We start from the raw sequence: 23,914 nt of genomic DNA on the forward strand, positions 1-23,914 counted from the left end.
AAAGAAAAGAATCTCCTCCATCACACTTCCTTAAAAACACTTGCTGTGCACGATGCCAGGGCCAGACTCATCGTACTCGCTCTTCTTCACCCACATCCTCTGGAACGTCGACAACGACGACAGAATCGAGCCGCCGATCCACACGCTGTACTTGCGCTCCGGCGGCGCAACCACCTTCGGCTTGATCGACGAAGGTGCCAGGTTCGAGATCTCCTTCGCCAGGCGCTCCGGCAGGTTGCGGAACATAGTCGACCCGCCAGAAAGCACGATGTTGCCGTACAGGTCACGGCGCACATCAATGTCGCACTTGTTGATGGACTGGAACACCATCTCCGGGAAGCCAGGTGCCTCGTCAAGACCAATCAGCGACGGCTTGAACAACACCTCCGGGCAACGGAAGCGCTGGTTGCCCACCGTCATCACGTTGCCGTCTGGCAGCTCAAAAGGCTCCTCGTTCGCCGACTTGGCGCTGCTCGTCATCTCCTCCTCGAAGTCGAGCGCCACGTAGCACAGCTGCTCCTTCACATTGCGCACAATCTCTTTTTCGGCGGTCGTCGTGAACGTCATGCCCGACTCCATCATGATCTTCATCAGGTACTCCGTCAGGTCGCGGCCAGCCATGTCCACACGGCGCACCGCGTGTGGTAGCGAATAGCCCTCGTAAATCGGCACAGTGTGTGTCACGCCGTCGCCCGCATCCAGCACGATGCCAGTAGTGCGACCAGACGAGTACAGGGACAACACAGCCTGAATAGCAATGTACAGGGACGGCGTGTTGAACGTTTCGAACATGATCTGCGTCATTCGCTCACGGTTCTGCTTGGGGTTCATCGGCGCCTCAGTCAGCAACACGTTGTGAGCCTCGGGGTTCACCCGCAGCTCGTTGTAGAACGTGTGGTGCCAAATCTTCTCCATGTCATCCCAGTTCGTCACGATTCCGTGCTCAATCGGGTACTTTAGCGAAAGTATGCCACGTTTGGATTGAGCCTCGTCGCCAACGTACACTGCCTTGCTGGCGCTCCCCATCATGGCCTGCATGCTCTTTGCACGACCCACGATGGACGGAAAGACGTGGCGCGGCGCGTCATCGCCAGAGAAGCCGGCCTTCACCATGCCGGAGCCATTGTCACACACGATAGAGTTCTGCTCAGTCTCCGTCATTTTTCGGTTTCGATAGATCGTTAAAAATAAAAAAAATAGGTTGAAGAAATTTGCGGTGTGTTCTGCGAGATGTAGCCACTACATAGGTTGGCTGTCACCAATTGCGTCCCGGCAAGGAAAAAAAAGACAGGGATAAAGCGACGTGGAATAATCTTTCAGAGAGATGGCACCGGTAAGGAAAGCCGTGAGATTCATGCTTCGCGAATACGGGGCGAGGACTTCATTTGCAGAGAAGCCGGCATTCACAACGCCGGTGCCATCGTCACACACCATAGAGTTTTGCTCGGAATCCGCCATTTGGCTTGCTTCTTGAGAGGCAAGTGGTTGTAGGGGAAAAAAGTGGCACTTGCTGTACGGCGACTAAGCAAGGGTGTAATGTACGGCGTTTCTTTTTTGTTTGTTTATTCTTCATGGACACCAAACAGCAGGAAGAAAGAAGAAATTCGCATGAAGATCGCTACTGCTTTGATATCGGCTGAGCCCCAGTAAAAAAAAAGAATCCTGTGCCGCTCTATTCCAGACTGCGTTCTGAAAGTAAGACGGCACGAGAAACCTTTTCCACTCCGTTTCTTTTCAATGCATGACGCTTCTTCCAGAGTGCGAGTGTCACGTCAGAGAACACTACCGGCAGACAACTTTGAGAGGGCAACCCGAAAATCGCATTCACGTACTTCTTCTCTTTGCTTTGTACTCGGGGACGATAACAAGAAAACTGTCAAGATATACGAGAAAAAAAGAGAGCAAGATTGCACCGAGCGAGAGGCACAGGCATGTGCGCAATATCGGCCACTTGAATCTTGAAGCACGAGAACGTCAGCATCTGCGGCACACGCCAGCCCAAAATGCGACGCGAAAAATGACATGAAAAATGACATGAAAAATGAGATATGGATAAGGAAAACAAAGGGGAAAAAAGTTAGACTGAAAACTTCTTCCGATATCCCCGACCCTCACACACTGGGGAGCCACGGAAACAAGAGGGGAAAAAGGTAAAGAAAAGAATCTCCTCCATCACACTTCCTTAAAAACACTTGCTGTGCACGATGCCAGGGCCAGACTCATCGTACTCGCTCTTCTTCACCCACATCCTCTGGAACGTCGACAACGACGACAGAATCGAGCCGCCGATCCACACGCTGTACTTGCGCTCCGGCGGCGCAACCACCTTCGGCTTGATCGACGAAGGTGCCAGGTTCGAGATCTCCTTCGCCAGGCGCTCCGGCAGGTTGCGGAACATAGTCGACCCGCCAGAAAGCACGATGTTGCCGTACAGGTCACGGCGCACATCAATGTCGCACTTGTTGATGGACTGGAACACCATCTCCGGGAAGCCAGGTGCCTCGTCAAGACCAATCAGCGACGGCTTGAACAACACCTCCGGGCAACGGAAGCGCTGGTTGCCCACCGTCATCACGTTGCCGTCTGGCAGCTCAAAAGGCTCCTCGTTCGCCGACTTGGCGCTGCTCGTCATCTCCTCCTCGAAGTCGAGCGCCACGTAGCACAGCTGCTCCTTCACATTGCGCACAATCTCTTTTTCGGCGGTCGTCGTGAACGTCATGCCCGACTCCATCATGATCTTCATCAGGTACTCCGTCAGGTCGCGGCCAGCCATGTCCACACGGCGCACCGCGTGTGGTAGCGAATAGCCCTCGTAAATCGGCACAGTGTGTGTCACGCCGTCGCCCGCATCCAGCACGATGCCAGTAGTGCGACCAGACGAGTACAGGGACAACACAGCCTGAATAGCAATGTACAGGGACGGCGTGTTGAACGTTTCGAACATGATCTGCGTCATTCGCTCACGGTTCTGCTTGGGGTTCATCGGCGCCTCAGTCAGCAACACGTTGTGAGCCTCGGGGTTCACCCGCAGCTCGTTGTAGAACGTGTGGTGCCAAATCTTCTCCATGTCATCCCAGTTCGTCACGATTCCGTGCTCAATCGGGTACTTTAGCGAAAGTATGCCACGTTTGGATTGAGCCTCGTCGCCAACGTACACTGCCTTGCTGGCGCTCCCCATCATGGCCTGCATGCTCTTTGCACGACCCACGATGGACGGAAAGACGTGGCGCGGCGCGTCATCGCCAGAGAAGCCGGCCTTCACCATGCCGGAGCCATTGTCACACACGATAGAGTTCTGCTCAGTCTCCGTCATTTTTCGGTTTCGATAGATCGTTAAAAATAAAAAAATAGGTTGAAGAAATTTGCGGTGTGTTCTGCGAGATGTAGCCACTACATAGGTTGGCTGTCACCAATTGCGTCCCGGCAAGGAAAAAAAGACAGGGATAAAGCGACGTGGAATAATCTTTCAGAGAGATGGCACCGGTAAGGAAAGCCGTGAGATTCATGCTTCGCGAATACGGGGCGAGGACTTCATTTGCAGAGAAGCCGGCATTCACAACGCCGGTGCCATCGTCACACACCATAGAGTTTTGCTCGGAATCCGCCATTTGGCTTGCTTCTTGAGAGGCAAGTGGTTGTAGGGGAAAAAAGTGGCACTTGCTGTACGGCGACTAAGCAAGGGTGTAATGTACGGCGTTTCTTTTTTGTTTGTTTATTCTTCATGGACACCAAACAGCAGGAAGAAAGAAGAAATTCGCATGAAGATCGCTACTGCTTTGATATCGGCTGAGCCCCAGTAAAAAAAAGAATCCTGTGCCGCTCTATTCCAGACTGCGTTCTGAAAGTAACACGGCACGAGAAACCTTTTCCACTCCGTTTCTTTTCAATGCATGACGCTTCTTCCAGAGTGCGAGTGTCACGTCAGAGAACACTACCGGCAGACAACTTTGAGAGGGCAACCCGAAAATCGCATTCACGTACTTCTTCTCTTTGCTTTGTACTCGGGGACGATAACAAGAAAACTGTCAAGATATACGAGAAAAAAAGAGAGCAAGATTGCACCGAGCGAGAGGCACAGGCATGTGCGCAATATCGGCCACTTGAATCTTGAAGCACGAGAACGTCAGCATCTGCGGCACACGCCAGCCCAAAATGCGACGCGAAAAATGACATGAAAAATGACATGAAAAATGAGATATGGATAAGGAAAACAAAGGGGGAAAAAAGTTAGACTGAAAACTTCTTCCGATATCCCCGACCCTCACACACTGGGGAGCCACGGAAACAAGAGGGGAAAAAGGTAAAGAAAAGAATCTCCTCCATCACACTTCCTTAAAAACACTTGCTGTGCACGATGCCAGGGCCAGACTCATCGTACTCGCTCTTCTTCACCCACATCCTCTGGAACGTCGACAACGACGACAGAATCGAGCCGCCGATCCACACGCTGTACTGCGCTCCGGCGGCGCAACCACCTTCGGCTTGATCGACGAAGGTGCCAGGTTCGAGATCTCCTTCGCCAGGCGCTCCGGCAGGTTGCGGAACATAGTCGACCCGCCAGAAAGCACGATGTTGCCGTACAGGTCACGGCGCACATCAATGTCGCACTTGTTGATGGACTGGAACACCATCTCCGGGAAGCCAGGTGCCTCGTCAAGACCAATCAGCGACGGCTTGAACAACACCTCCGGGCAACGGAAGCGCTGGTTGCCCACCGTCATCACGTTGCCGTCTGGCAGCTCAAAAGGCTCCTCGTTCGCCGACTTGGCGCTGCTCGTCATCTCCTCCTCGAAGTCGAGCGCCACGTAGCACAGCTGCTCCTTCACATTGCGCACAATCTCTTTTTCGGCGGTCGTCGTGAACGTCATGCCCGACTCCATCATGATCTTCATCAGGTACTCCGTCAGGTCGCGGCCAGCCATGTCCACACGGCGCACCGCGTGTGGTAGCGAATAGCCCTCATAAATCGGCACAGTGTGTGTCACGCCGTCGCCCGCATCCAGCACGATGCCAGTAGCGCGACCAGACGAGTACAGGGACAACACAGCCTGAATAGCAATGTACAGGGACGGCGTGTTGAACGTTTCGAACATGATCTGCGTCATTCGCTCACGGTTCTGCTTGGGGTTCATCGGCGCCTCAGTCAGCAACACGTTGTGAGCCTCGGGGTTCACCCGCAGCTCGTTGTAGAACGTGTGGTGCCAAATCTTCTCCATGTCATCCCAGTTCGTCACGATTCCGTGCTCAATCGGGTACTTTAGCGAAAGTATGCCACGTTTGGATTGAGCCTCGTCGCCAACGTACACTGCCTTGCTGGCGCTCCCCATCATGGCCTGCATGCTCTTTGCACGACCCACGATGGACGGAAAGACGTGGCGCGGCGCGTCATCGCCAGAGAAGCCGGCCTTCACCATGCCGGAGCCATTGTCACACACGATAGAGTTCTGCTCAGTCTCCGTCATTTTCGGTTTCGATAGATCGTTAAAAATAAAAAAATAGGTTGAAGAAATTTGCGGTGTGTTCTGCGAGATGTAGCCACTACATAGGTTGGCTGTCACCAATTGCGTCCCGGCAAGGAAAAAAAGACAGGGATAAAGCGACGTGGAATAATCTTTCAGAGAGATGGCACCGGTAAGGAAAGCCGTGAGATTCATGCTTCGCGAATACGGGGCGAGGACTTCATTTGCAGAGAAGCCGGCATTCACAACGCCGGTGCCATCGTCACACACCATAGAGTTTTGCTCGGAATCCGCCATTTGGCTTGCTTCTTGAGAGGCAAGTGGTTGTAGGAAAAAAAGTGGCACTTGCTGTACGGCGACTAAGCAAGGGTGTAATGTACGGCGTTTCTTTTTTTGTTTGTTTATTCTTCATGGACACCAAACAGCAGGAAGAAAGAAGAAATTCGCATGAAGATCGCTACTGCTTTGATATCGGCTGAGCCCCAGTAAAAAAAAAAGAATCCTGTGCCGCTCTATTCCAGACTGCGTTCTGAAAGTAAGACGGCACGAGAAACCTTTTCCACTCCGTTTCTTTTCAATGCATGACGCTTCTTCCAGAGTGCGAGTGTCACGTCAGAGAACACTACCGGCAGACAACTTTGAGAGGGCAACCCGAAAATCGCATTCACGTACTTCTTCTCTTTGCTTTGTACTCGGGGACGATAACAAGAAAACTGTCAAGATATACGAGAAAAAAAGAGAGCAAGATTGCACCGAGCAAGAGGCACAGGCATGTGCGCAATATCGGCCACTTGAATCTTGAAGCACGAGAACGTCAGCATCTGCGGCACACGCCAGCCCAAAATGCGACGCGAAAAATGACATGAAAAATGACATGAAAAATGAGATATGGATAAGGAAAACAAAGGGGGAAAAAAGTTAGACTGAAAACTTCTTCCGATATCCCCGACCCTCACACACTGGGGAGCCACGGAAACAAGAGGGGAAAAAGGTAAAGAAAAGAATCTCCTCCATCACACTTCCTTAAAAACACTTGCTGTGCACGATGCCAGGGCCAGACTCATCGTACTCGCTCTTCTTCACCCACATCCTCTGGAACGTCGACAACGACGACAGAATCGAGCCGCCGATCCACACGCTGTACTTGCGCTCCGGCGGCGCAACCACCTTCGGCTTGATCGACGAAGGTGCCAGGTTCGAGATCTCCTTCGCCAGGCGCTCCGGCAGGTTGCGGAACATAGTCGACCCGCCAGAAAGCACGATGTTGCCGTACAGGTCACGGCGCACATCAATGTCGCACTTGTTGATGGACTGGAACACCATCTCCGGGAAGCCAGGTGCCTCGTCAAGACCAATCAGCGACGGCTTGAACAACACCTCCGGGCAACGGAAGCGCTGGTTGCCCACCGTCATCACGTTGCCGTCTGGCAGCTCAAAAGGCTCCTCGTTCGCCGACTTGGCGCTGCTCGTCATCTCCTCCTCGAAGTCGAGCGCCACGTAGCACAGCTGCTCCTTCACATTGCGCACAATCTCTTTTTCGGCGGTCGTCGTGAACGTCATGCCCGACTCCATCATGATCTTCATCAGGTACTCCGTCAGGTCGCGGCCAGCCATGTCCACACGGCGCACCGCGTGTGGTAGCGAATAGCCCTCGTAAATCGGCACAGTGTGTGTCACGCCGTCGCCCGCATCCAGCACGATGCCAGTAGTGCGACCAGACGAGTACAGGGACAACACAGCCTGAATAGCAATGTACAGGGACGGCGTGTTGAACGTTTCGAACATGATCTGCGTCATTCGCTCACGGTTCTGCTTGGGGTTCATCGGCGCCTCAGTCAGCAACACGTTGTGAGCCTCGGGGTTCACCCGCAGCTCGTTGTAGAACGTGTGGTGCCAAATCTTCTCCATGTCATCCCAGTTCGTCACGATTCCGTGCTCAATCGGGTACTTTAGCGAAAGTATGCCACGTTTGGATTGAGCCTCGTCGCCAACGTACACTGCCTTGCTGGCGCTCCCCATCATGGCCTGCATGCTCTTTGCACGACCCACGATGGACGGAAAGACGTGGCGCGGCGCGTCATCGCCAGAGAAGCCGGCCTTCACCATGCCGGAGCCATTGTCACACACGATAGAGTTCTGCTCAGTCTCCGTCATTTTCGGTTTCGATAGATCGTTAAAAATAAAAAAATAGGTTGAAGAAATTTGCGGTGTGTTCTGCGAGATGTAGCCACTACATAGGTTGGCTGTCACCAATTGCGTCCCGGCAAGGAAAAAAAGACAGGGATAAAGCGACGTGGAATAATCTTTCAGAGAGATGGCACCGGTAAGGAAAGCCGTGAGATTCATGCTTCGCGAATACGGGGCGAGGACTTCATTTGCAGAGAAGCCGGCATTCACAACGCCGGTGCCATCGTCACACACCATAGAGTTTTGCTCGGAATCCGCCATTTGGCTTGCTTCTTGAGAGGCAAGTGGTTGTAGGGGAAAAAAGTGGCACTTGCTGTACGGCGACTAAGCAAGGGTGTAATGTACGGCGTTTCTTTTTTGTTTGTTTATTCTTCATGGACACCAAACAGCAGGAAGAAAGAAGAAATTCGCATGAAGATCGCTACTGCTTTGATATCGGCTGAGCCCCAGTAAAAAAAAGAATCCTGTGCCGCTCTATTCCAGACTGCGTTCTGAAAGTAAGACGGCACGAGAAACCTTTTCCACTCCGTTTCTTTTCAATGCATGACGCTTCTTCCAGAGTGCGAGTGTCACGTCAGAGAACACTACCGGCAGACAACTTTGAGAGGGCAACCCGAAAATCGCATTCACGTACTTCTTCTCTTTGCTTTGTACTCGGGGACGATAACAAGAAAACTGTCAAGATATACGAGAAAAAAAGAGAGCAAGATTGCACCGAGCGAGAGGCACAGGCATGTGCGCAATATCGGCCACTTGAATCTTGAAGCACGAGAACGTCAGCATCTGCGGCACACGCCAGCCCAAAATGCGACGCGAAAAATGACATGAAAAATGACATGAAAAATGAGATATGGATAAGGAAAACAAAGGGGGAAAAAAGTTAGACTGAAAACTTCTTCCGATATCCCCGACCCTCACACACTGGGGAGCCACGGAAACAAGAGGGGAAAAAGGTAAAGAAAAGAATCTCCTCCATCACACTTCCTTAAAAACACTTGCTGTGCACGATGCCAGGGCCAGACTCATCGTACTCGCTCTTCTTCACCCACATCCTCTGGAACGTCGACAACGACGACAGAATCGAGCCGCCGATCCACACGCTGTACTTGCGCTCCGGCGGCGCAACCACCTTCGGCTTGATCGACGAAGGTGCCAGGTTCGAGATCTCCTTCGCCAGGCGCTCCGGCAGGTTGCGGAACATAGTCGACCCGCCAGAAAGCACGATGTTGCCGTACAGGTCACGGCGCACATCAATGTCGCACTTGTTGATGGACTGGAACACCATCTCCGGGAAGCCAGGTGCCTCGTCAAGACCAATCAGCGACGGCTTGAACAACACCTCCGGGCAACGGAAGCGCTGGTTGCCCACCGTCATCACGTTGCCGTCTGGCAGCTCAAAAGGCTCCTCGTTCGCCGACTTGGCGCTGCTCGTCATCTCCTCCTCGAAGTCGAGCGCCACGTAGCACAGCTGCTCCTTCACATTGCGCACAATCTCTTTTTCGGCGGTCGTCGTGAACGTCATGCCCGACTCCATCATGATCTTCATCAGGTACTCCGTCAGGTCGCGGCCAGCCATGTCCACACGGCGCACCGCGTGTGGTAGCGAATAGCCCTCGTAAATCGGCACAGTGTGTGTCACGCCGTCGCCCGCATCCAGCACGATGCCAGTAGTGCGACCAGACGAGTACAGGGACAACACAGCCTGAATAGCAATGTACAGGGACGGCGTGTTGAACGTTTCGAACATGATCTGCGTCATTCGCTCACGGTTCTGCTTGGGGTTCATCGGCGCCTCAGTCAGCAACACGTTGTGAGCCTCGGGGTTCACCCGCAGCTCGTTGTAGAACGTGTGGTGCCAAATCTTCTCCATGTCATCCCAGTTCGTCACGATTCCGTGCTCAATCGGGTACTTTAGCGAAAGTATGCCACGTTTGGATTGAGCCTCGTCGCCAACGTACACTGCCTTGCTGGCGCTCCCCATCATGGCCTGCATGCTCTTTGCACGACCCACGATGGACGGAAAGACGTGGCGCGGCGCGTCATCGCCAGAGAAGCCGGCCTTCACCATGCCGGAGCCATTGTCACACACGATAGAGTTCTGCTCAGTCTCCGTCATTTTTCGGTTTCGATAGATCGTTAAAAATAAAAAAATAGGTTGAAGAAATTTGCGGTGTGTTCTGCGAGATGTAGCCACTACATAGGTTGGCTGTCACCAATTGCGTCCCGGCAAGGAAAAAAAGACAGGGATAAAGCGACGTGGAATAATCTTTCAGAGAGATGGCACCGGTAAGGAAAGCCGTGAGATTCATGCTTCGCGAATACGGGGCGAGGACTTCATTTGCAGAGAAGCCGGCATTCACAACGCCGGTGCCATCGTCACACACCATAGAGTTTTGCTCGGAATCCGCCATTTGGCTTGCTTCTTGAGAGGCAAGTGGTTGTAGGGGAAAAAAGTGGCACTTGCTGTACGGCGACTAAGCAAGGGTGTAATGTACGGCGTTTCTTTTTTGTTTGTTTATTCTTCATGGACACCAAACAGCAGGAAGAAAGAAGAAATTCGCATGAAGATCGCTACTGCTTTGATATCGGCTGAGCCCCAGTAAAAAAAAGAATCCTGTGCCGCTCTATTCCAGACTGCGTTCTGAAAGTAAGACGGCACGAGAAACCTTTTCCACTCCGTTTCTTTTCAATGCATGACGCTTCTTCCAGAGTGCGAGTGTCACGTCAGAGAACACTACCGGCAGACAACTTTGAGAGGGCAACCCGAAAATCGCATTCACGTACTTCTTCTCTTTGCTTTGTACTCGGGGACGATAACAAGAAAACTGTCAAGATATACGAGAAAAAAGAGAGCAAGATTGCACCGAGCGAGAGGCACAGGCATGTGCGCAATATCGGCCACTTGAATCTTGAAGCACGAGAACGTCAGCATCTGCGGCACACGCCAGCCCAAAATGCGACGCGAAAAATGACATGAAAAATGACATGAAAAATGAGATATGGATAAGGAAAACAAAGGGGGAAAAAAGTTAGACTGAAAACTTCTTCCGATATCCCCGACCCTCACACACTGGGGAGCCACGGAAACAAGAGGGGAAAAAGGTAAAGAAAAGAATCTCCTCCATCACACTTCCTTAAAAACACTTGCTGTGCACGATGCCAGGGCCAGACTCATCGTACTCGCTCTTCTTCACCCACATCCTCTGGAACGTCGACAACGACGACAGAATCGAGCCGCCGATCCACACGCTGTACTTGCGCTCCGGCGGCGCAACCACCTTCGGCTTGATCGACGAAGGTGCCAGGTTCGAGATCTCCTTCGCCAGGCGCTCCGGCAGGTTGCGGAACATAGTCGACCCGCCAGAAAGCACGATGTTGCCGTACAGGTCACGGCGCACATCAATGTCGCACTTGTTGATGGACTGGAACACCATCTCCGGGAAGCCAGGTGCCTCGTCAAGACCAATCAGCGACGGCTTGAACAACACCTCCGGGCAACGGAAGCGCTGGTTGCCCACCGTCATCACGTTGCCGTCTGGCAGCTCAAAAGGCTCCTCGTTCGCCGACTTGGCGCTGCTCGTCATCTCCTCCTCGAAGTCGAGCGCCACGTAGCACAGCTGCTCCTTCACATTGCGCACAATCTCTTTTTCGGCGGTCGTCGTGAACGTCATGCCCGACTCCATCATGATCTTCATCAGGTACTCCGTCAGGTCGCGGCCAGCCATGTCCACACGGCGCACCGCGTGTGGTAGCGAATAGCCCTCGTAAATCGGCACAGTGTGTGTCACGCCGTCGCCCGCATCCAGCACGATGCCAGTAGTGCGACCAGACGAGTACAGGGACAACACAGCCTGAATAGCAATGTACAGGGACGGCGTGTTGAACGTTTCGAACATGATCTGCGTCATTCGCTCACGGTTCTGCTTGGGGTTCATCGGCGCCTCAGTCAGCAACACGTTGTGAGCCTCGGGGTTCACCCGCAGCTCGTTGTAGAACGTGTGGTGCCAAATCTTCTCCATGTCATCCCAGTTCGTCACGATTCCGTGCTCAATCGGGTACTTTAGCGAAAGTATGCCACGTTTGGATTGAGCCTCGTCGCCAACGTACACTGCCTTGCTGGCGCTCCCCATCATGGCCTGCATGCTCTTTGCACGACCCACGATGGACGGAAAGACGTGGCGCGGCGCGTCATCGCCAGAGAAGCCGGCCTTCACCATGCCGGAGCCATTGTCACACACGATAGAGTTCTGCTCAGTCTCCGTCATTTTTCGGTTTCGATAGATCGTTAAAAATAAAAAAATAGGTTGAAGAAATTTGCGGTGTGTTCTGCGAGATGTAGCCACTACATAGGTTGGCTGTCACCAATTGCGTCCCGGCAAGGAAAAAAAAGACAGGGATAAAGCGACGTGGAATAATCTTTCAGAGAGATGGCACCGGTAAGGAAAGCCGTGAGATTCATGCTTCGCGAATACGGGGCGAGGACTTCATTTGCAGAGAAGCCGGCATTCACAACGCCGGTGCCATCGTCACACACCATAGAGTTTTGCTCGGAATCCGCCATTTGGCTTGCTTCTTGAGAGGCAAGTGGTTGTAGGGGAAAAAAGTGGCACTTGCTGTACGGCGACTAAGCAAGGGTGTAATGTACGGCGTTTCTTTTTTTGTTTGTTTATTCTTCATGGACACCAAACAGCAGGAAGAAAGAAGAAATTCGCATGAAGATCGCTACTGCTTTGATATCGGCTGAGCCCCAGTAAAAAAAAAAGAATCCTGTGCCGCTCTATTCCAGACTGCGTTCTGAAAGTAAGACGGCACGAGAAACCTTTTCCACTCCGTTTCTTTTCAATGCATGACGCTTCTTCCAGAGTGCGAGTGTCACGTCAGAGAACACTACCGGCAGACAACTTTGAGAGGGCAACCCGAAAATCGCATTCACGTACTTCTTCTCTTTGCTTTGTACTCGGGGACGATAACAAGAAAACTGTCAAGATATACGAGAAAAAAAGAGAGCAAGATTGCACCGAGCAAGAGGCACAGGCATGTGCGCAATATCGGCCACTTGAATCTTGAAGCACGAGAACGTCAGCATCTGCGGCACACGCCAGCCCAAAATGCGACGCGAAAAATGACATGAAAAATGACATGAAAAATGAGATATGGATAAGGAAAACAAAGGGGGAAAAAAGTTAGACTGAAAACTTCTTCCGATATCCCCGACCCTCACACACTGGGGAGCCACGGAAACAAGAGGGGAAAAAGGTAAAGAAAAGAATCTCCTCCATCACACTTCCTTAAAAACACTTGCTGTGCACGATGCCAGGGCCAGACTCATCGTACTCGCTCTTCTTCACCCACATCCTCTGGAACGTCGACAACGACGACAGAATCGAGCCGCCGATCCACACGCTGTACTTGCGCTCCGGCGGCGCAACCACCTTCGGCTTGATCGACGAAGGTGCCAGGTTCGAGATCTCCTTCGCCAGGCGCTCCGGCAGGTTGCGGAACATAGTCGACCCGCCAGAAAGCACGATGTTGCCGTACAGGTCACGGCGCACATCAATGTCGCACTTGTTGATGGACTGGAACACCATCTCCGGGAAGCCAGGTGCCTCGTCAAGACCAATCAGCGACGGCTTGAACAACACCTCCGGGCAACGGAAGCGCTGGTTGCCCACCGTCATCACGTTGCCGTCTGGCAGCTCAAAAGGCTCCTCGTTCGCCGACTTGGCGCTGCTCGTCATCTCCTCCTCGAAGTCGAGCGCCACGTAGCACAGCTGCTCCTTCACATTGCGCACAATCTCTTTTTCGGCGGTCGTCGTGAACGTCATGCCCGACTCCATCATGATCTTCATCAGGTACTCCGTCAGGTCGCGGCCAGCCATGTCCACACGGCGCACCGCGTGTGGTAGCGAATAGCCCTCGTAAATCGGCACAGTGTGTGTCACGCCGTCGCCCGCATCCAGCACGATGCCAGTAGTGCGACCAGACGAGTACAGGGACAACACAGCCTGAATAGCAATGTACAGGGACGGCGTGTTGAACGTTTCGAACATGATCTGCGTCATTCGCTCACGGTTCTGCTTGGGGTTCATCGGCGCCTCAGTCAGCAACACGTTGTGAGCCTCGGGGTTCACCCGCAGCTCGTTGTAGAACGTGTGGTGCCAAATCTTCTCCATGTCATCCCAGTTCGTCACGATTCCGTGCTCAATCGGGTACTTTAGCGAAAGTATGCCACGTTTGGATTGAGCCTCGTCGCCAACGTACACTGCCTTGCTGGCGCTCCCCATCATGGCCTGCATGCTCTTTGCACGACCCACGATGGACGGAAAGACGTGGCGCGGCGCGTCATCGCCAGAGAAGCCGGCCTTCACCATGCCGGAGCCATTGTCACACACGATAGAGTTCTGCTCAGTCTCCGTCATTTTCGGTTTCGATAGATCGTTAAAAATAAAAAAATAGGTTGAAGAAATTTGCGGTGTGTTCTGCGAGATGTAGCCACTACATAGGTTGGCTGTCACCAATTGCGTCCCGGCAAGGAAAAAAAGACAGGGATAAAGCGACGTGGAATAATCTTTCAGAGAGATGGCACCGGTAAGGAAAGCCGTGAGATTCATGCTTCGCGAATACGGGGCGAGGACTTCATTTGCAGAGAAGCCGGCATTCACAACGCCGGTGCCATCGTCACACACCATAGAGTTTTGCTCGGAATCCGCCATTTGGCTTGCTTCTTGAGAGGCAAGTGGTTGTAGGGGAAAAAAGTGGCACTTGCTGTACGGCGACTAAGCAAGGGTGTAATGTACGGCGTTTCTTTTTTGTTTGTTTATTCTTCATGGACACCAAACAGCAGGAAGAAAGAAGAAATTCGCATGAAGATCGCTACTGCTTTGATATCGGCTGAGCCCCAGTAAAAAAAAAAGAATCCTGTGCCGCTCTATTCCAGACTGCGTTCTGAAAGTAAGACGGCACGAGAAACCTTTTCCACTCCGTTTCTTTTCAATGCATGACGCTTCTTCCAGAGTGCGAGTGTCACGTCAGAGAACACTACCGGCAGACAACTTTGAGAGGGCAACCCGAAAATCGCATTCACGTACTTCTTCTCTTTGCTTTGTACTCGGGGACGATAACAAGAAAACTGTCAAGATATACGAGAAAAAAAGAGAGCAAGATTGCACCGAGCGAGAGGCACAGGCATGTGCGCAATATCGGCCACTTGAATCTTGAAGCACGAGAACGTCAGCATCTGCGGCACACGCCAGCCCAAAATGCGACGCGAAAAATGACATGAAAAATGACATGAAAAATGAGATATGGATAAGGAAAACAAAGGGGGAAAAAAGTTAGACTGAAAACTTCTTCCGATATCCCCGACCCTCACACACTGGGGAGCCACGGAAACAAGAGGGGAAAAAGGTAAAGAAAAGAATCTCCTCCATCACACTTCCTTAAAAACACTTGCTGTGCACGATGCCAGGGCCAGACTCATCGTACTCGCTCTTCTTCACCCACATCCTCTGGAACGTCGACAACGACGACAGAATCGAGCCGCCGATCCACACGCTGTACTTGCGCTCCGGCGGCGCAACCACCTTCGGCTTGATCGACGAAGGTGCCAGGTTCGAGATCTCCTTCGCCAGGCGCTCCGGCAGGTTGCGGAACATAGTCGACCCGCCAGAAAGCACGATGTTGCCGTACAGGTCACGGCGCACATCAATGTCGCACTTGTTGATGGACTGGAACACCATCTCCGGGAAGCCAGGTGCCTCGTCAAGACCAATCAGCGACGGCTTGAACAACACCTCCGGGCAACGGAAGCGCTGGTTGCCCACCGTCATCACGTTGCCGTCTGGCAGCTCAAAAGGCTCCTCGTTCGCCGACTTGGCGCTGCTCGTCATCTCCTCCTCGAAGTCGAGCGCCACGTAGCACAGCTGCTCCTTCACATTGCGCACAATCTCTTTTTCGGCGGTCGTCGTGAACGTCATGCCCGACTCCATCATGATCTTCATCAGGTACTCCGTCAGGTCGCGGCCAGCCATGTCCACACGGCGCACCGCGTGTGGTAGCGAATAGCCCTCGTAAATCGGCACAGTGTGTGTCACGCCGTCGCCCGCATCCAGCACGATGCCAGTAGTGCGACCAGACGAGTACAGGGACAACACAGCCTGAATAGCAATGTACAGGGACGGCGTGTTGAACGTTTCGAACATGATCTGCGTCATTCGCTCACGGTTCTGCTTGGGGTTCATCGGCGCCTCAGTCAGCAACACGTTGTGAGCCTCGGGGTTCACCCGCAGCTCGTTGTAGAACGTGTGGTGCCAAATCTTCTCCATGTCATCCCAGTTCGTCACGATTCCGTGCTCAATCGGGTACTTTAGCGAAAGTATGCCACGTTTGGATTGAGCCTCGTCGCCAACGTACACTGCCTTGCTGGCGCTCCCCATCATGGCCTGCATGCTCTTTGCACGACCCACGATGGACGGAAAGACGTGGCGCGGCGCGTCATCGCCAGAGAAGCCGGCCTTCACCATGCCGGAGCCATTGTCACACACGATAGAGTTCTGCTCAGTCTCCGTCATTTTTCGGTTTCGATAGATCGTTAAAAATAAAAAAAATAGGTTGAAGAAATTTGCGGTGTGTTCTGCGAGATGTAGCCACTACATAGGTTGGCTGTCACCAATTGCGTCCCGGCAAGGAAAAAAAGACAGGGATAAAGCGACGTGGAATAATCTTTCAGAGAGATGGCACCGGTAAGGAAAGCCGTGAGATTCATGCTTCGCGAATACGGGGCGAGGACTTCATTTGCAGAGAAGCCGGCATTCACAACGCCGGTGCCATCGTCACACACCATAGAGTTTTGCTCGGAATCCGCCATTTGGCTTGCTTCTTGAGAGGCAAGTGGTTGTAGGGGAAAAAAGTGGCACTTGCTGTACGGCGACTAAGCAAGGGTGTAATGTACGGCGTTTCTTTTTTTGTTTGTTTATTCTTCATGGACACCAAACAGCAGGAAGAAAGAAGAAATTCGCATGAAGATCGCTACTGCTTTGATATCGGCTGAGCCCCAGTAAAAAAAAGAATCCTGTGCCGCTCTATTCCAGACTGCGTTCTGAAAGTAAGACGGCACGAGAAACCTTTTCCACTCCGTTTCTTTTCAATGCATGACGCTTCTTCCAGAGTGCGAGTGTCACGTCAGAGAACACTACCGGCAGACAACTTTGAGAGGGCAACCCGAAAATCGCATTCACGTACTTCTTCTCTTTGCTTTGTACTCGGGGACGATAACAAGAAAACTGTCAAGATATACGAGAAAAAAAGAGAGCAAGATTGCACCGAGCAAGAGGCACAGGCATGTGCGCAATATCGGCCACTTGAATCTTGAAGCACGAGAACGTCAGCATCTGCGGCACACGCCAGCCCAAAATGCGACGCGAAAAATGACATGAAAAATGACATGAAAAATGAGATATGGATAAGGAAAACAAAGGGGGAAAAAAGTTAGACTGAAAACTTCTTCCGATATCCCCGACCCTCACACACTGGGGAGCCACGGAAACAAGAGGGGAAAAAGGTAAAGAAAAGAATCTCCTCCATCACACTTCCTTAAAAACACTTGCTGTGCACGATGCCAGGGCCAGACTCATCGTACTCGCTCTTCTTCACCCACATCCTCTGGAACGTCGACAACGACGACAGAATCGAGCCGCCGATCCACACGCTGTACTTGCGCTCCGGCGGCGCAACCACCTTCGGCTTGATCGACGAAGGTGCCAGGTTCGAGATCTCCTTCGCCAGGCGCTCCGGCAGGTTGCGGAACATAGTCGACCCGCCAGAAAGCACGATGTTGCCGTACAGGTCACGGCGCACATCAATGTCGCACTTGTTGATGGACTGGAACACCATCTCCGGGAAGCCAGGTGCCTCGTCAAGACCAATCAGCGACGGCTTGAACAACACCTCCGGGCAACGGAAGCGCTGGTTGCCCACCGTCATCACGTTGCCGTCTGGCAGCTCAAAAGGCTCCTCGTTCGCCGACTTGGCGCTGCTCGTCATCTCCTCCTCGAAGTCGAGCGCCACGTAGCACAGCTGCTCCTTCACATTGCGCACAATCTCTTTTTCGGCGGTCGTCGTGAACGTCATGCCCGACTCCATCATGATCTTCATCAGGTACTCCGTCAGGTCGCGGCCAGCCATGTCCACACGGCGCACCGCGTGTGGTAGCGAATAGCCCTCGTAAATCGGCACAGTGTGTGTCACGCCGTCGCCCGCATCCAGCACGATGCCAGTAGTGCGACCAGACGAGTACAGGGACAACACAGCCTGAATAGCAATGTACAGGGACGGCGTGTTGAACGTTTCGAACATGATCTGCGTCATTCGCTCACGGTTCTGCTTGGGGTTCATCGGCGCCTCAGTCAGCAACACGTTGTGAGCCTCGGGGTTCACCCGCAGCTCGTTGTAGAACGTGTGGTGCCAAATCTTCTCCATGTCATCCCAGTTCGTCACGATTCCGTGCTCAATCGGGTACTTTAGCGAAAGTATGCCACGTTTGGATTGAGCCTCGTCGCCAACGTACACTGCCTTGCTGGCGCTCCCCATCATGGCCTGCATGCTCTTTGCACGACCCACGATGGACGGAAAGACGTGGCGCGGCGCGTCATCGCCAGAGAAGCCGGCCTTCACCATGCCGGAGCCATTGTCACACACGATAGAGTTCTGCTCAGTCTCCGTCATTTTTCGGTTTCGATAGATCGTTAAAAATAAAAAAAATAGGTTGAAGAAATTTGCGGTGTGTTCTGCGAGATGTAGCCACTACATAGGTTGGCTGTCACCAATTGCGTCCCGGCAAGGAAAAAAAAGACAGGGATAAAGCGACGTGGAATAATCTTTCAGAGAGATGGCACCGGTAAGGAAAGCCGTGAGATTCATGCTTCGCGAATACGGGGCGAGGACTTCATTTGCAGAGAAGCCCGCGAAGTCTTAACATTTGCCGCTGCTAAAGGGAAAAATCGAACAATTTATAAACAATGCCACGGTTCTGGAAAGTTTTTTTTGATTGAAAACTGGTGCCCTGGAGAACGAGCCCGAGATAAAAATATGCTTAGAAGAACTCCAACAGCTTACGGAAAATTGCCCGATCACGAGAAGAAGTGAATCCTTGGAACAAATCAGGTGAAACGTAAGTGTGAAAAGGTAGAAAAAGCTTAACTTTTAGGGTAAGGAAGGTGTTGTTTGAAACCCTGTGGCAAGGACCTTACCCAAAGTTCTATGGTTCAGGTTAGACCGTCCTTACTTGTAGTGTAGCAAAAGCATTTGCTGATGTTCTTAATCTACTCCTAGTAGAAAAACTGGAAAAGACGAAGAACGTTGAAAATACGCTGAAACCTCATTAGTCAACGATGATGAACTAATTGGCGTGAGCAGAAGCCTTCAGTTTTTCAGAGACACCCAAGCTCATCTCTCCCACAATGTGCACAAAGGTGAGTTCTTGAAAACAGTGTGACAAGTGGGTACGCTCCATCGATAGAAAGCGTAGAGAAACATTCATTATGTTTCCGGATTTCTAGGTGAAAAGTAGGCCCACACAACCATTTCCTTTACCTTAACGGAGATGGCCGTGCGGACTACTATCTTCAATGAAACCTTGCAAAACCGAGTGAGATACTATAGAAGGACATAGTACTTTGCAGTGAGTTGAGGAGAATTCTTTCCTGCGCTCAGTCTTAGTGTACAACTGAGCAACGGCTGCTTTCAGTTTCCAAAGTTGAAGTAACCCCAATTAGGTTGAAGATTCTCGACCTTATCAGTATGCAGTCCAGCAAATCCTTAAAATAGATCCTGCAGTGAATGAACAAACCTCTCCCCGAAGGGCACCTTTCGCTCGGAACCGTTAACAGCGAACACCCACGACCTTTTGAATTGCTAAGATGCGTGAGATGCTAGTTTAGTTCAGGATACGCGAAGCCTCCATCAAGGAAATCGGTGGCAGCTAACAAATCCTAGCTTGAGTCTGCGCGCTTCTCGAGTAATCCACTATTGGGTATGTACCCACAGACCCTCGCACAAAGGGTAACGTGCTACAATGTGAGAAGCGCAAACATGTACATTGGACAACCTTCGTTCGCAGTAGAAGCAATTGCCAGCTCTCACGGAGACAGACGCTACATCGGAGAGAGAGAGAGCGTGCAACGTCACTTCATAAAAGCCACCGAGTTCGAAAAGAAAAATCAGACCCACTTTATTGGACCGGATAAAAAAATACTAAACACGAGTGCATCGATGGAGCATAACTTTACTTCTTCAGAAAGTAGTATCATGACATCGGGGTCGGGAATCCCTTTCAGCGCACTCCTAGACATTCTCTTAGCACAGGCCCTTCTGGAAAAGGGCCGGAAGGGCATGTCGTTTATCAGAAAGCAGCCGCTTCCACCCCCAGCCCAAGAGACCAAACTCGTGGGTGTGCCATTTTTCACCTTTGTATTCTGTAGGCGATATTATGCTAACTGCACAGGAATATAGGGGAGTGACCCCGATTCGGGACGCGTACGCTCTCCAGGTTCTGTAACCAGTTCAGAATATCTTCGAATCAATTGAGCGTCAAAATGGCGCGTAGAGCTGATATCAGCACAACACCTCTATTTCCGCCTGAGAAAGCCAACTCAATGAACGTTTTCGGAGACTAAAACCAAATTCTTTCATCTAACCCAAAGTGGGGAGAATGCGTGTAAAAAGCATAATGAAAAAACTCGAGTGAGCTCCAGATACGGAATCACTTGCTTGGGGAAAAAGCGTTATTTCTCAACATTTGCTGCGGCGAGGATGCTCAAGCGTTTAGGATCCCCTGCAATTCAGTGGAGTTGTTAGACACAGAACACACACACACACACGCACCTGGACAGAAAAAAAAATAGATGGGAAGGGCTGTAAACGGAGAATACTGACGCGAATGCAGAATCCTGCATCTCGGAGGAATGTAATATACCTTTCACACATAGACACAACATCATCTGCGCATATGTGATCCTTCTGTACTCCAGGTATCTCAAAGAACGACCAGCGGTGAAAAACCTCCTTTTCACTTCGTAGCCATGAGCCCAACTTATTCTCTTCTTCTCGCTTTCCAAAAATACATCAACTCAGAAGCAAGAGGCGCTTGCCCTCCCCGTCTTGCTATTTTCAAACAATTCAACTCATCATGTCTGGGAAAAGCCCGCTTGGAGCTTTTACAGCTCTGCATCTTTTCAGATCGCTTCCGTTTTGAGAGAACGAAAAACTCACTTCTTCTTCTCAGAAGCATTCTTCTCTAAAGTGCCCTCGCTGAGTGGATAGCTGCAAAACGGTAAAGAAGGTATTTGAAATACCCCCTTTTCTGACTAGGTACACCTCGTGATGCTTGGCAGCTTTTGTTGCACATTGTCTCCCTGTAAGCGCAAGTGTTCTTGTCTATCACAGTCGGCGAGAAGAATTCCAGGAGGCGCTCACAGTTGGAGAAAAAAAGCACCCGCTACTCAACTCAGCTGGCACAACATTGAGGCAAGCTGAAGTCCACTCCGTCCCGTCGCGGCACGCTGGGAGTGGCCGGTGCGCGAAAAAAGGGCAATGGTGTCCCGGCTGAGGCGTCTGCTGCGATGTTGGGATCCTTCACAGCAGCCGATTCCAGCGTGGAATTATCAAATCTGTACAATTTTCATCCTGTAGTGTTCCCCCGCCTCCCCGCCGCTGATGGTGCTTTTTTTTGACTTGTTTTTCCTTGATGCAAGGCTTAATGAAGTCAATCTGTCGGCATGACTTTTCACTGCACGTAACGTTTGCAGCTGACTGCCTCATCTGATGGAAAGGTGGAGGCAACTTTTTACTCACTCACAGAAGGATTCCCACCTCTGGTCTGTGAGAGATTTTCCGGGGTTCGTGTGCGTAGCTGGAGGGTGGGGGGACTTACATCGCTACCTCCTAATGGCGTTTTTAAGGGTCCCCAGGTCGCATCACGCCTGCATGCGGCTGGTGGCCTTACGGGAAAGGGGTGTCCTAGATCAGGGGTTTCGGCAAATCTTCTCATTTTCGTTGTCCCCTTCCTGTTTTGCGTCGCCGCCCAGTGCCCACAGGTCGCAGCTAAATTGGGGGGCGGCGCGGACAACTCGATAATATCGGCGCCGAAAACGCGCATCTCGCCTGTGACAGCCTGTGGTTCCACAAAGTGATTCGCCATGGCGTAATTTGTTCCCCGGCGCTGCTTCCCATCCCCCCTCCACCCCCTTAGGCCAGTAGGCCGCTAGGGCCTTTCGGTCGCCTTGGTGCGCCTCTGAAAACGACCCCGCTGCCCCATGTGGGGCGAAAGGCCGCGGGGGGCAAAAGCCCAGCCGCGCCATGGTTCGGCCAAAGGGCCGGAAGGCGACCGGCTTGCCTGATCGCACCGGCGGTGCGTTCTTTTGCTTTTGCGGGGCGGCTAAAGCTTTGAAAGGCCCTGGCGCGCTGGGGTTTGGGCGGTGCCGGTTTAGAAAGCCGGTGGGTGTGCCATCGATTGTTCATTTGGGTTTGGGGAAAAGGCTCGTCCTCCCGGTGGGTTGCTCTTGCGCATCGCTCTTTTCTCCTGAGGGTGGGTCCGCCCTAGGCGGCGCTCGGTTTTGGTACTGGACGTTGGCTTTCCGCACGGTTTCACCTGGCGGGTATGAATTTGGCCTGGGGGGCGTGTGGCCGCGCATTGTTGGTGGTGGTGGGTGTTGTTTTCGCGCTGGGGGCTGGAAGCGTACGCTCTACCTTTTGGGGTCTCCTATGTTTACCATATATTTCTTTTTTTTTTTGCGCAGATTTCACTTGCCCCACATCACTTCAAAGCATTTGCTCGAAGAGCCGCTGCTTCCCTGTTTTTCCTAATGGCCACAAATCCGTGCTCATTGAAAAGATCATGGCTTTGGGTTTTTGTGGCGTTATACCTCCGAAGCGTCGTCGCTTGTGGCTTCGTGTCTTGCGGCTTTTTGTTGTGTTTCCTCGGGTGCGCTCGTATGCTGCTTGGGCTTGCCGCGACGGATGCGCCCACCAAATGTGAGTCCGGGAGATCCGGTTCGCACGGCCTCTGTCGTAGGGTGTTTTGCGATTTTTATTTTTCAGTTCTCGGGGACCCGGCTGGGAGTCCTTGCCTCCTGGGGTCTTTTCCGCTTCTTCGGAGCCACTAACCTTTGCTGGGCCGCGGTTTCGCTGTGTGTCTTCGCGCTGCTCGTGGTCGCTGGGTCCTTTTTTTCGTCCCCCCCCTTTCGGTAAAAGGGGTTCTGCTTTCCCTATGCCCGCGCGTTGGTGAACTCTGCCGGGGCCTTTTCGTTTTTTTGCCGTTGCTAAAAGCATCTGCCATTCGCCCCGCGAGGCTTCTTGTCCCGGATTTGTTCTCGAATAAGGCTTTTTTTCTGCGCCATGTCTCTGCTTTGCTTTTTTTTGTCGGTCTTGGCTTTGGGGCCTCCTCGCTTTCGTTCTTGTTTTGCGCTTTCGGCGTGGGTTTTCTGTTGCTTTTTAAGCCGGCACTCTCCTCTTTCACTTTAATTCTGCGCGCCTGTCGTTTCATGCGGCGCGGGGCTTTGCCCTTATAGGCCCCTCCTGGCGTTATGTGATGCGCTTTGGGTGGGCAGCGGCCTCGCAACCGTGCGTGCAGAAAAAGAGCGGCTGCGGCGTGACTTGCTGCGCTCCAGACCCGCATAGCGCCCCCCGGGTCAGGATAACCAGTTCGGCGCTGTTGGGCTTTTTCCGTGCCAGGCATGGCCGTCGTAGTGCGCAGCGTGTGGTTAACCCTTTCCCGTAATCTCGCGTCGCCTCGTGGTTGCTTCCAATGTTCCTCAAGGCTGGGTCCGCCCCTGTTTTCTTAGGGGCCGAACCCCCTGATTGGTGAAATTTTGTTTACTTTAATCCAACGGCTGCCGGGGAAGCCCGCGGCCTCCTCCATCTCGCTAACTAATTTCGCAATTCTGCCGCCGGGAAATGTTACTTAAACCACCCTTGGCATGGAATGGATGAATCTGTCTTTGCCGAGTCGCTGGTTAGAGTGCATAGGGTTAGGGTTAGGGTGCATAGGGTTAGGGTTAGGGTTAGGGTTAGGGTTTCATTTCATTGGCGAAGTCTTTTCGACGGAGGCAATCGAATGGTACATGATTTTCTGGATGGATTGAAATGGGCTTCTAAGCACGGGGGGGGGTCCGAGCGAGGGGGTCGGGTACCATGTGGCCGGCCGGCTTTCCGAGTGAGTGACGCACATTCACTGCTATGCAGTGTGTGGTGCGGGGGATTTCTGAAGAATGCAT

The 23,914-nt window shown here is 52.3% G+C and overlaps 9 protein-coding genes across 9 annotated transcripts; all 9 read right to left on the reverse strand.

Annotated features, from left to right (window-relative positions):
• Positions 1 to 30: 30 nt before the first annotated feature.
• On the reverse strand, positions 31 to 1,161 carry JKF63_07321 (uncharacterized protein; the record flags this gene model as incomplete). Its single annotated transcript, XM_067903260.1, has 1 exon — positions 31 to 1,161. One exon carries the CDS (start codon positions 1,159 to 1,161, stop codon positions 31 to 33), a length of 1,131 nt encoding a protein of 376 aa, XP_067759815.1.
• Positions 1,162 to 2,182: 1,021 nt separating this feature from the next.
• On the reverse strand, positions 2,183 to 3,313 carry JKF63_07322 (uncharacterized protein; the record flags this gene model as incomplete). Its single annotated transcript, XM_067903261.1, has 1 exon — positions 2,183 to 3,313. One exon carries the CDS (start codon positions 3,311 to 3,313, stop codon positions 2,183 to 2,185), a length of 1,131 nt encoding a protein of 376 aa, XP_067759816.1.
• A 1,075-nt stretch (positions 3,314 to 4,388) lies between these two features.
• Positions 4,389 to 5,462, reverse strand: JKF63_07323 (uncharacterized protein; the record flags this gene model as incomplete). The annotated part of the gene is made up of 1 exon (XM_067903262.1): positions 4,389 to 5,462. One exon carries the CDS (start codon positions 5,460 to 5,462, stop codon positions 4,389 to 4,391), a length of 1,074 nt encoding a protein of 357 aa, XP_067759817.1.
• A 1,020-nt stretch (positions 5,463 to 6,482) lies between these two features.
• Positions 6,483 to 7,613, reverse strand: JKF63_07324 (uncharacterized protein; the record flags this gene model as incomplete). Its single annotated transcript, XM_067903263.1, has 1 exon — positions 6,483 to 7,613. The coding sequence occupies one exon, from the start codon at positions 7,611 to 7,613 to the stop codon at positions 6,483 to 6,485; it is 1,131 nt and encodes a 376-aa protein (XP_067759818.1).
• Positions 7,614 to 8,631: 1,018 nt separating this feature from the next.
• JKF63_07325 (uncharacterized protein) lies at positions 8,632 to 9,762 on the reverse strand (the record flags this gene model as incomplete). Its single annotated transcript, XM_067903264.1, has 1 exon — positions 8,632 to 9,762. One exon carries the CDS (start codon positions 9,760 to 9,762, stop codon positions 8,632 to 8,634), a length of 1,131 nt encoding a protein of 376 aa, XP_067759819.1.
• Positions 9,763 to 10,780: 1,018 nt separating this feature from the next.
• Positions 10,781 to 11,911, reverse strand: JKF63_07326 (uncharacterized protein; the record flags this gene model as incomplete). Its single annotated transcript, XM_067903265.1, has 1 exon — positions 10,781 to 11,911. One exon carries the CDS (start codon positions 11,909 to 11,911, stop codon positions 10,781 to 10,783), a length of 1,131 nt encoding a protein of 376 aa, XP_067759820.1.
• A 1,023-nt stretch (positions 11,912 to 12,934) lies between these two features.
• On the reverse strand, positions 12,935 to 14,065 carry JKF63_07327 (uncharacterized protein; the record flags this gene model as incomplete). The annotated part of the gene is made up of 1 exon (XM_067903266.1): positions 12,935 to 14,065. The coding sequence occupies one exon, from the start codon at positions 14,063 to 14,065 to the stop codon at positions 12,935 to 12,937; it is 1,131 nt and encodes a 376-aa protein (XP_067759821.1).
• Positions 14,066 to 15,085: 1,020 nt separating this feature from the next.
• On the reverse strand, positions 15,086 to 16,216 carry JKF63_07328 (uncharacterized protein; the record flags this gene model as incomplete). Its single annotated transcript, XM_067903267.1, has 1 exon — positions 15,086 to 16,216. One exon carries the CDS (start codon positions 16,214 to 16,216, stop codon positions 15,086 to 15,088), a length of 1,131 nt encoding a protein of 376 aa, XP_067759822.1.
• Positions 16,217 to 17,237: 1,021 nt separating this feature from the next.
• JKF63_07329 (uncharacterized protein) lies at positions 17,238 to 18,368 on the reverse strand (the record flags this gene model as incomplete). The annotated part of the gene is made up of 1 exon (XM_067903268.1): positions 17,238 to 18,368. One exon carries the CDS (start codon positions 18,366 to 18,368, stop codon positions 17,238 to 17,240), a length of 1,131 nt encoding a protein of 376 aa, XP_067759823.1.
• Positions 18,369 to 23,914: the final 5,546 nt, after the last annotated feature.

The sequence above is a fragment of the Porcisia hertigi genome, chromosome 4, assembly GCF_017918235.1.
Source record: "Porcisia hertigi strain C119 chromosome 4, whole genome shotgun sequence".
Taxonomy (NCBI): domain Eukaryota; phylum Euglenozoa; class Kinetoplastea; order Trypanosomatida; family Trypanosomatidae; genus Porcisia; species Porcisia hertigi.